The sequence below is a fragment of the Nanorana parkeri genome, unplaced genomic scaffold (genome assembly GCF_000935625.1).
Source record: "Nanorana parkeri isolate BGI_ZX_2015 unplaced genomic scaffold, ASM93562v1 scaffold320, whole genome shotgun sequence".
Taxonomy (NCBI): domain Eukaryota; kingdom Metazoa; phylum Chordata; class Amphibia; order Anura; family Dicroglossidae; genus Nanorana; species Nanorana parkeri.
Window position 1 is genome coordinate 851,737 of NW_017306588.1, and position 11,495 is coordinate 863,231.

Sequence of the window (11,495 nt, forward strand, 5' to 3'; positions counted from 1 at the left end):
GGTACTGCTGTGTGACGTCGACAGGGGAACAATGACACAGGAAAACAGTGCCCCCCCCCCAAAAGAAAGGGCCTCCTAGCAGGGACAAGGACCTCTAGTCCACCTAGCCCAAAGCCTGGTGGACTATCATCCTTTGGAACCAGCTGATGTCGGCACACCAAGTACCTGGGAGGAGGAAAAGAACCCATTAAAGGAGAACTATGAGGGGGGGGTGCTTTTCACTCATCCTCATAGTTCTAGCCGACCTGTGACAATGAGACTGTCACAGGTCGGCCCAGTAGATTGGGAAGTGAGCGAACACATACCGGCGCTCACTCACTTCTCGATCCTGTCACGGCAGAGAGCCGTGACGGAAGGGACTAGATCCGATCCTCCAGCGCTGACTGGCGGAACGGACAGGGAGGGGGCGAGTACAGCTGGCTCTGCCACTGGATAGGCAGAGCCAGCTGTCAGTCACGCAGCTGGGCGGATCCCGGCATAATTGTCGGGATCCGCTTCAGCTGCTGCGTCTCAGTATACCGCAAGCTACAGCTCCCTATATACTGAGCCTAAGGTGACGGGAGGACGCTAGTTTGTGTCCTCCCGTTACCCTAAGGAGAACTATGGGGAAAAGCCCTGACCCCATAGTTCTCCTTTTAAGGCTGAAAGACCTGCACCCTCCATCTCTGAGTGAAAAAACCCCCCCCCCAAAAAAGTGCTCCCTGTAATAAATATTGTATAGTGCTCCTTGAGGGCAGGGACTGATGTGAATGTGCAGTATGTAAAATGTCAGTGCAATACAAATAGCTATAATATTGCCAAGTGCAATACATGCCATAGTGAGCTATAAGGCCGGCCCAGGGACCATAGTGCAAGAGAAAGCATTGGGTGACCCTGTGCTGGTGCCATGAAGTGCGGGCCCAAACCCATAGTGTTTGGCAACCCCCAGGGGTACATTCAGCGGGAGCTACTTGCATTATTGACCCCCCTGGACATACGAGGGCAGACCAGGGGGTCGGGGTGGTTCCTGCCCATAACTGGGGAGAAGCTGGGTGCACCAGGCTGGAATCAAACCGTAAGGAAAGGACCCGCATCCCCCTCCACTGATGGGAATACCTTCCTGTCCAAAGACAACAACAGTCTTACCTCAGGGTAAGGAACAGACACTAGATTGTAGACAAAAGGGCAGAGAAGCCGTCACTCCATGGAAAGCCAAAGCTTGTTTTTCCATTAGTGTTGTAGGAATTGGTTAATACTCGTATCTTGTTTTTTGGGGTCTGTCTCCTTGGGGGAGATTTCACTTCCTGTCCTGGAGATTCAGATAATATTGAATGTAGCATGGCATTGAGCTCATTAGAATTGTATCTCATGTTCTGTGTGGCTGATCCTGTGCCGCCATCTAGTGGTTAGTTTTGGGTTGACATGCTTATTATTCTTTCATTGACTCTTGTCATTGGTGGGTTCCAAAAATTGTACCTTTCTAGTGATTGCTCACCAGTGGCACGCATGTGTTGTCATAGGTGTCAGCAGTACTGCCCTCACTACACGTTCATTGGACAGTAGCTCACCCCAAGAGAAGGATGGTTGGCTGGTGCTGGGTTTGAATTTTGGTGGGAAATACTCAAACCTGTTTTTAGTTATGGTGATTTTTTTTTAATTCCATGAAATATATGAATATGATCATTTTATCACTTTGTATCATTTCTGTCCATTTTATTGCAGTTTTGGGTTTGTTAAAGTACTTCCTATAGCGGTTTATGTAGCTGAAAGTGTAGGAATTGCTTTTTACCCATAATGCCAGGCGGTATCTCATTTGCATATTGTAGTATTCAGCTCTTGCTAATTTGCTGCAGCCTTAGATTGGTTTTAATGGTGTTTTGTCTCTTGAAATCGGCTTTTCCTACGTACTGAGCTCCAGATTTGTAATTTTTAACCCTTCATCTTCCAGGTGGCGTTGCTGGGAATGGATATTTTATCAGCTTTAATTGCTCGATTGCAAGATCGCTTCAAAAATCAGATTTGTACAGGTAGGTGACATCCCCGTATCGCCCTCCCCCGCCAATCATACGTGTGAGAGGAAGTCAAATATTTCATATGTAATTAATCCAATTTGTATACTATCTGTGTGTGTGATATACAGTATATATAATATGCTCACACATACATATACATAGACACACACACTCATTCACACACACACGTATACACACACACACACACACACACACACACACACACACGCATACACATGTATATACACACACACACACACGTATATACACATATACACACACACACACACATATACACATATACACACACACACGTATACACATATACACATACACACACACACACACGTATACACATATACACACACACACACGTATACACATATACACACACACACGTATACACATATACACACACACACACACACATGTATACACACACACATACACACACACACACGTATACACACACACACACACACAAGTAAACTAAACATGAGATTGTAGTCTATCACGGGAGTGAGCTTGGAGCGGTGACTACATTACAACACACACAGGGACCATGGGGAACAGAGGGGGAGGATCTACAGCCGAGTGATACAAATAAGATACATTGTTGTTCATCGTTCGGGGACTCGGAGGGATTTGTAAGATTTAACTCCGGAGTATAGTGTCACTTTAAGCAACAGCTAAAGAATAAGTGCTCTTCCTGAACCCCTCCACTGGCATCACAGAGCCCACCCTCCCCCTCCACTGGCCCGGGACTCTTTGTTTACATCCAGTGCCACTCTCCTCTCACTTCCTCTGCATCGTAGATCCCCCTAGAGGTCTGAGGGCCTCATCTCGCGGTGTGTCCTGGACGCTGGGAGATGGAGGTAGTCAAACCCCAAAGAAGTCTAATGCTGGAGGTCCAGGGTGCCGCATCTCAGGAAGTCTCTTTCTGCTGAGGAGGGGGGTTGACTCTGTGATGTCAGCGAATGGGGGCGGGGTTTAGTAAAGTTTCTACATACAGGAACATAATACATCGCTCTGATCTTCTGTAGATTTGCTGCAAAATAATTAAAAAAAACAACCTCACTGTCGTCTGGTCACCATGATGTCACACGCGCCTGGATTATGTATGATACTTCATACAACCTGTGTCAAGGTGCTCCATGATGTCACACGCGCCTGGATTATGTATGATACTTCATACAACCTGTGTCAAGGTGCTCCATGATGTCACACGCGCCTGGATTATGTATGATACTTCATACAACCTGTGTCAAGGTGCTCCATGATGTCACACGCGCCTGGATTATGTATGATACTTCATACAACCTGTGTCAAGGTGCTCCATGATGTTACACACGGATAGACTATGTATGATACCCCCACACATACGTTGTAAGGGCGTTCCATGACATCACACACGCACAATACACCGGCTTTGTCAGTTTGCACACGGGGCCTGACCTTCCGTATCCTGCTGCATCCTCCCCCCATGTCACTCACAGGTCAGTCTCTCACCCTGTCCACCTCACGGTGCCGGGCCCGCGGATCCTGGTCCTCCAGTCACTCCTCCACATTAATACTCTCCCAGTCATTGCTCCCGTTTCTCTCAGCCTTCATCATCGGGTTGGAGTGTCTCTTCTGCAGCCAATACAATGTGCTGCACCTTCTCCTATAGAACTGCCAGTTCCTCCAGTAGGGGGGCAGGTGGTCCGTTTGCCTCGGTGCCCCGAACCCAATCATGACGTTCACCTCCAGCCTTGCTCTCTCTCTTCTGTTTTTCTCCCTTCTGTGATGTCACGAAACCTGCGGACCGCTAACCTCCAGGACAAGGCAGCACTTTATAAGGATGGGGAGAACGCTCAGACTCACTAAGTTGGGTTGGTTCCACCCTGAAGATAGGTTGAGGAATACTAGATTGGTTACAGAGAGCAAAGCTGAACATTTCTCAGTCGCCCGGCGATTGGGAATTGTCAGGCAGCCTGTATATCACAACACATGTCCTTAGATGAGAAGTCTGTGTCTGCATCTTCTCCTGACTCTTCTCTCCCTGCTCTCTCCTAGTCCTGCCCAGTCTGATGGATCGATTAGGTGATGCAAAAGATTCAGTCCGAGACCAAGATCAGAACCTGCTGCTGAAGATAATGGAGCTGTCATGCAGCCCACAGGTAACTCTTAACGTCCCCGTCTCACTGTCTGTGTGCTGAGTGATTGTCCCTTTTATGTTATCTTATGTTTTATAGCGCCATCATATTCTGTAGCCCTGCACTGTGACGTGATAAGCAATGTTTCAGGTGGCCACGTGTCTGCCTGTGCTGTGATATGATCTTTGTGATGTTGTCTCATGGTGGACCTTTGTATCTCCTTCCAGTATGTCTGGGATCGGATGCTGGGAGGCTTCAAGCACAAGAATTTCCGCACCCGGGAAGGGGTCTGTCTCTGCCTTATAGCGACTCTTAACATGTGAGTTTCCTTCCAGTCCCTGTCATGTCAAATCTCTGCTTCCTATGGCTGGAAATAATCCATCGTATGTTCTGTTTACAGATACGGAGCAAACAACCTGACTCTGAGCAAGATTGTACCTCACATATGTAACCTGCTCGGGGACCCCAACAGTCAGGTAAGAAGGCAGTCACCCCCTGTGATGTGTTTATTTCATTTTTATTGTATAATTCTGTAACTCCGACCTCTCTTTCCAACACAAATCTCAGTGCCTTAGATGTGCGTTACGATGGCGGGTATGTGTGGGATTGGCAGGGTAAAGCTCTGCTGTTTTTTGTAGTTTGTAGCAATGGGGAGGGCTACAAGTACAAGAAAATGCAGATCCATCGTGGACACTCTTTAACATTGATGATCAATACATGAGCGCTTGTTTCCACTTTTAGGTAATGAGGGGTTTAGCTTGTTTAGGATTCCTGTAGCCACCCTGGCATTGTACTGTGAGGTTCAGCCGAGGGCTACCCTATAATATTTGAGCTGATGTATTAAAACCTTTTATTGAAGGACACGGCTATGTGCTTGGATCTCTAACCCTTGGGTTTATAGCACCGGCTCCAGTAGTAGGATAGTAGTCCCCCCTCCACAGTGCTAGTGGCAGCTCAGCTTCTTGCCTAGTGTTAAAGGAGAACTATGAGGGGGGATGCTTTTCACTCCTCCTCATAGTTCTAGCCGACCTGTGACAATGAGACTGTCACAGGTCGGCTCAGTAGATCGGGAGGTGAGAGAACACATACCGGCGTTCGCTCACTTCTCGATCCTGTCACGGTTCTCTGCTGTGACAGGGGAGGGGCTGGATTCCCCCCTCCCCGCTCCGATCCGCCAGCGCTGACTGGCGAAGCGGATGGAGGAGGGGGCGGGTACAGCTGGCTCTGCCTCTAGATAGGCAGAGCCAGCTGTCAGTCACGCAGCTGGGCGGATCCCGGCACAATTGTCGGGATCCACTTCAGCTGCGGCGTCTCAGTATACTGAGCATAGGAGCCTACTGAGCCTAGGAGCCTAGACTGGAGGACGTTAGTTTGTGTCCTCCCATTACCCTAAGGAGAACTATGGGGAAAAGCCTTAACCCCGTTGTTTGAGCGTTTTGTTTTAGGCCCGGTTCACACCTGGGCGTTTTGTAGCGCGTTCGTACGCTCTGCAAAACGCTGAAACACAGAAATCCCATTATTTCCTATGGGTATGGTTCACACCTGGGCGTATTTCAGCCCGTCTGAACGCGCAACAAAACGGCCTACGCCCAAAGAAGTACATGTACTTCTTTGGGACGTTTTGGTCTCGCGTTTCCATTGGGATACAGCCAAGTAGCCTACGGAAACAAACGCGCATATTCAATACACCTAGGTGTGAACCCAGCCTTAAAAAAAAATTTTTTTTGCATATATCTACTGCTTGCTATATATGCAAAAAAACGTGAGGGTTTAACTATCCTTTAATGGCCTTAAAATTATTGCTCACACTCTGACGTTCGCGGTGATATGTAACATGTGCAGCACAATTGTTGTTTTCGCACGTAGGCACACCCGACGCATATCTGCATGTGTATGTGGGGGGCGGAGGACTTCAAATGTTTTCCTTTAAAACGTTTAATGCTTTATTTTTTTTTTTTGATTCTTTAATTTTTGTATTACTGTACTTTTTTTTTTACACAACTTTATTGCTATCACATGGGTGGGCTAAGAAGCCCCCTATGTGATAGCCAATTTACATGACAGATGAAGACGTCAGGGGTCTCCAAGACCCCTAATGTCACCTAGGGACCCCCAGAGAAGCTGATGAAGCAGAGATCGGCTTCATCAGCTTCTGTAGCTGGAAAGTGACACTGAATGCAGGAAGTGATGTAATAGAGATCACTTCCTGCATTCCGGGACTGAGAGGAGATCAAAGGGAGAACGTGTACTGGCTCCCTTTGATCTCCTGTCACAGAGCCGCGCCGGTCCTGGCCGCATCGGGTCTCGGGACCGACAACGGCAGTGACAGCTGCTGGTAATACAAGCGATCAGGCCGGGAAGCTGCACGTCGGGCTCCACCATTCCCTCGTCACGGACGAGCGGGCGAGTGGATTTTTCAAGCCCTGCATATGACCGAGTGACTTCTTTAAATGCTCTGCCACAGTTTTCCCCCAGCCAGGAGATGTCCTATCAGGGGATGGTACCCCCTTTTTGTCCCTACGGTGTGCGTTTACCTACTCGTATGGCCGGAGGATTTTTACATGTGGGTGGCTGGCAGGTCTATCACCCATGGTTAGGCATCACCAGCAGTCTGAACGAGTCTCCTATGTTTAATCTGCAGCCTGGCCCTGTGTTTTCATTGTGGTGAAGCTCCAGCGGCCATGTTAGAGGCAGGCCATTGTTTGTATAGCCAAGCACAGGTGCCCTTGTTAAGTATGGATGAATGATGTGTATGGGCGTGCGCTGGCTAATGACATCATATCGGCTCGCCTCCACTGTCACTGGGGCGCAGGGTGGCTCTGCTCCTGGTGGGGAGTTCTTCAGGGGGATCCAGCACTCCTTATCAGGGCATTATTTGGCCCGGCCTTCCTCCCTTATGGCAGCTCCTTGTTCCTTTCTACTAATCATCCGGTGCTTATAGCTGGGACTCCCAGGGGTGGCTGGACACCCTCTCGGGGGATAGTATGGGTTTGATCCTCCTATCTGGGGGTGGCAGGGGGCTGTTTCACTTCATAGCTATTAATAGCGAACACAGTAGCCATGAGAATTCCTCTACACCATCATTGGATTACCTGCCTTCAGCGCTAGCGGCCTCAGAGCCTTCAGCTGCAGCTTTCTCAGGTAAACCTCTCTTCTTACCAGATGTTATGCTGAGGACTCGCAGGCGGCTGCCATCGTTCCCAGGCGTGAAGTGGCTATTGGGCCCTTGTTACTGCGGTGTGTACCACCATGAAATATTGGTCTAGCCCAAGGACTTCAAACCCCTTTGTGATGCACATGTTATTCCCAGGTCTCCTGTATGGGGACTTGGAGACTTGTTGTTCCTCCCAGTTCTTTTGCAGCTTTGTCGTCTTTTGGGGAGTCCATTGCCAGCAGTGGATTGCTCCCATTGTTGATCCGGCATGATCCCATTGGAGGACGCACCGGGTCTTTTATACTTGGAGGTCCTTTTCTTTGGTTAGTGTGTTGAGCTGTGGAGCATTTATTTGTGGTGCAAGGCCTCCGTGGGTCTCTTCGGAGCAGTCTTGGCCCCCCTCTTCTTGGATGTCTCTGGGGTTTGAGTACTCTCCTACCTCAGCCAAGGTAGCCTAGGCCTCAAGCTCTCAAGGACCCCCCCAATGCCAAGGCCAGACCTAAGCCAGGAGTCTACTTCATTTGTGAGTGCTGGGCCTCTAAATCCCCCAGGTTGACCGTTTTATCCGGCATGGTGGGAGACATCTGTTATGGGGGACACCTTGTCAGGTGCGTCTCCGATGCCGGGGTGTACTAGCTGTGGTTTCCGGCAGATACAAGCCGGAGTTCCACTCTTCGCCCCCTCCCTGCTTCTTGTCCTCTTTCTGGGCCAACATTTCTACTGGAATCCCTTATGTCGTCCTCATTTCCTGTGCGCCCCAAAATGTGGCTAGTCTTTTTTGGTCCCCCGATGATCACCCATTGAACTGTCCGGAACCAGAGAAGACAAAATATGAGCAGACTTATTCTTCACACACAGCGGAGGTTCTGACTTCCTCACTTCCTCACAGAAGCCATGAAACATTCGGTGAGTTTGTGTCAGGATGGAGCCTTCTATGGGAGGAAAGGAAAGTGGAATTATTTCCTGTATCGGTCAGACTTCATTTTCTCACCGCGGGATGGAAATGTTTGCTGAGGTTCGCCATTTATTTCTATGAGGCTGAACTGCGTTTTCATGGCCTCTATTGTGACTGCGGCATCATACCGTACAGCCTCTAGATGGCAGCACAGCGCATTTGTCTTTTATCTGCGACACGTCTCTGCGAATGTTGTGCACACTTCATCATCAGTGCCACAAGTCTCTGAACTTCTCCCGTCATACTCTGAATTCCCTTTTTACGGCATTCCCCAAAAACTCCTACAGCTGAAATCAGGACTGAGGTGAGAGCTACCTCTCTGATATGTCCCCCTCCCCCCCCCAGGATGGAGAGAGTTCTGGGTGGGTGATGTGCTAGACGTTTATCGTTTATAGAGCTGGCACTACTTTTCGCTCCTCTGTCTGACCTCCGGCCTTCCCTTCGCTCCTCTGTCTGACCTCCGGCCTTCCCTCTTCTGTCTGACCTCCGGCCTCCCCTTCACTCTTCTGTCTGAACTCCGGCCTCCCCTTCGCTCTTCTGTCTGACCTCCGGCCTCCCCTTCACTCTTCTGTCTGAACTCCGGCCTCCCCTTCGCTCTTCTGTCTGACCTCCGGCCTCCCCTTCACTCTTCTGTCTGAACTCCGGCCTCCCCTTCGCTCTTCTGTCTGACCTCCGGCCTCCCCTTCACTCTTCTGTCTGAACTCCGGCCTCCCCTTCGCTCTTCTGTCTGACCTCCGGCCTCCCCTTCACTCTTCTGTCTGAACTCCGGCCTCCCCTTCGCTCTTCTGTCTGACCTCCGGCCTCCCCTTCACTCTTCTGTCTGAACTCCGGCCTCCCCTTCGCTCTTCTGTCTGACCTCCGGCCTCCCCTTCACTCTTCTGTCTGAACTCCGGCCTCCCCTTCGCTCTTCTGTCTGACCTCCGGCCTCCCCTTCACTCTTCTGTCTGAACTCCGGCCTCCCCTTCGCTCTTCTGTCTGACCTCCGGCCTCCCCTTCACTCTTCTGTCTGAACTCCGGCCTCCCCTTCGCTCTTCTGTCTGACCTCCGGCCTCCCCTTCACTCTTCTGTCTGAACTCCGGCCTCCCCTTCGCTCTTCTGTCTGACCTCCGGCCTCCCCTTCACTCTTCTGTCTGAACTCCGGCCTCCCCTTCGCTCTTCTGTCTGACCTCCGGCCTCCCCTTCACTCTTCTGTCTGAACTCCGGCCTCCCCTTCGCTCTTCTGTCTGACCTCCGGCCTCCCCTTCACTCTTCTGTCTGAACTCCGGCCTCCCCTTCGCTCTTCTGTCTGACCTCCGGCCTCCCCTTCACTCTTCTGTCTGAACTCCGGCCTCCCCTTCGCTCTTCTGTCTGACCTCCGGCCTCCCCTTCACTCTTCTGTCTGAACTCCGGCCTCCCCTTCGCTCTTCTGTCTGACCTCCGGCCTCCCCTTCACTCTTCTGTCTGAACTCCGGCCTCCCCTTCGCTCTTCTGTCTGACCTCCGGCCTCCCCTTCACTCTTCTGTCTGAACTCCGGCCTCCCCTTCGCTCTTCTGTCTGACCTCCGGCCTCCCCTTCACTCTTCTGTCTGAACTCCGGCCTCCCCTTCGCTCTTCTGTCTGACCTCCGGCCTCCCCTTCACTCTTCTGTCTGAACTCCGGCCTCCCCTTCGCTCTTCTGTCTGACCTCCGGCCTCCCCTTCACTCTTCTGTCTGAACTCCGGCCTCCCCTTCGCTCTTCTGTCTGACCTCCGGCCTCCCCTTCACTCTTCTGTCTGAACTCCGGCCTCCCCTTCGCTCTTCTGTCTGACCTCCGGCCTCCCCTTCACTCTTCTGTCTGAACTCCGGCCTCCCCTTCGCTCTTCTGTCTGACCTCCGGCCTCCCCTTCGCTCTTCTGTCTGACCTCCGGCCTCCCCTTGGCTCTTCTGTCTGACCTCCGGCCTCCCCTTCGCTCTTCTGTCTGACCTCCGGCCTTCCCTCTTCTGTCTGACCTCCGGCCTTCCCTTCCCTCTTCTGTCTGACCTCCGGCCTTCCCTTCCCTCTTCTGTCTGACCACCTCTTCTGTCTGACCTCATTTGAGTTCATTGATCTCTCTGCTCTCTCCTCCTATCAGTATGTTCCTTGTTTGCACATAAGCACAGCCAGCTAGCCCTTTGAGCCATCCCTCTCTCTCCCAGTCTGGGCTCTGTGTACAGATAATACAGGAGGCTGATACCTGAGTCAGTGTCTGTTACAAACTGTAATTGCGTTTAGGAATACATGTAATCCATTTTTATACAACTGCATTCATTGGTGTTTTTATATATCTGCCGGGAGTCTGCGAAAGTTCATCCAGGTCACATGGTATATCTTTTAAAAAAATAAGTCAAGGCAACTGGACTTGCTGTATTTTCCTTGAAGACGTTTCACTGGTCACCTGACTATCTCAATTCAGAATGATGGCTAGTCACATGACCAGCAAAACATCAATAAAAATACAGGAAGTCCGGTTGCCGTGATTTATTCTATTATACATGAGCCGGGAGATCGGCGTTCAGCTCAGTATATAGTTCTGGAGAATATGCACATAAGGGAATTGATGATAATTTTAGATTGAACTTTTGTGTCCTCCGGAGAGGAACGAGGCGGCCGGGGTCACCGATGCTGCGTCTGCGTTGTTTTCCTCCATGCTCAGGATGTAACGTGTGCTCTGTGCGTCTCCCCTGCAGGTGCGAGATGCAGCAATAAATTGCCTGGTGGAAATCTACAAACACGTGGGAGAGCGCGTTCGTGCCGACCTCAGCAAGAAAGGGCTTCCCCAATCCCGGTGAGTTCCCCTCCCTGCGCTTCGTGTTTCCTAAATCCTTTCTCTTCCGTCCTCAGAAGTTTCATGTTTGTTCTGCATCTGATATCTCCGTGTTGTCTGTACTTATTGTGTGACACGTGACACGGCTCTGCTCCTCAACACGCCATGGAGAGCGGTTTCCGTGCCATCTCCTCTATCAGCGATGGGACGCGGCCAATCTGTGATCCCGCTCAGTGTCGGCTCTGTACACAATCCGGTCTCCCCCATACCTCTCATCATTGCAGCTCCACTAAATGTATTCCACGCGCTACAATGTATCATTATTATTCATGCATCATTGCTATCATGTCACCGCACAGAAATAACACGATGAAACTTCTCCCGAATGTGTCTTTCTGTATCACTCAATTGTGGGAGTGTGATGGTCGGATGCCGGAGCGAAAAAACGCTTCATATCGTCATTCCCGATATTTCTGCAACACGTTTCTACAGAACATAA

General features: G+C 50.5%; 1 protein-coding gene across 5 annotated transcripts in view; it reads left to right on the top strand.

The window, feature by feature from the left end:
* The window catches only part of CLASP1 (cytoplasmic linker associated protein 1), a 169,814-nt gene that overhangs the window by 34,554 nt on the left and 123,765 nt on the right, over positions 1–11,495 (top strand). For all 5 annotated transcript variants that reach the window (XM_018558092.1, XM_018558094.1, XM_018558095.1 and 2 more), the window contains exons 2-6: positions 1,928–2,006; positions 4,047–4,150; positions 4,354–4,445; positions 4,527–4,602; positions 10,920–11,017. In XM_018558092.1, coding sequence (XP_018413594.1) covers positions 1,928–2,006; positions 4,047–4,150; positions 4,354–4,445; positions 4,527–4,602; positions 10,920–11,017 — 449 coding nt within the window. The remainder of the gene's footprint in view (positions 1–1,927; positions 2,007–4,046; positions 4,151–4,353; positions 4,446–4,526; positions 4,603–10,919; positions 11,018–11,495) is intronic.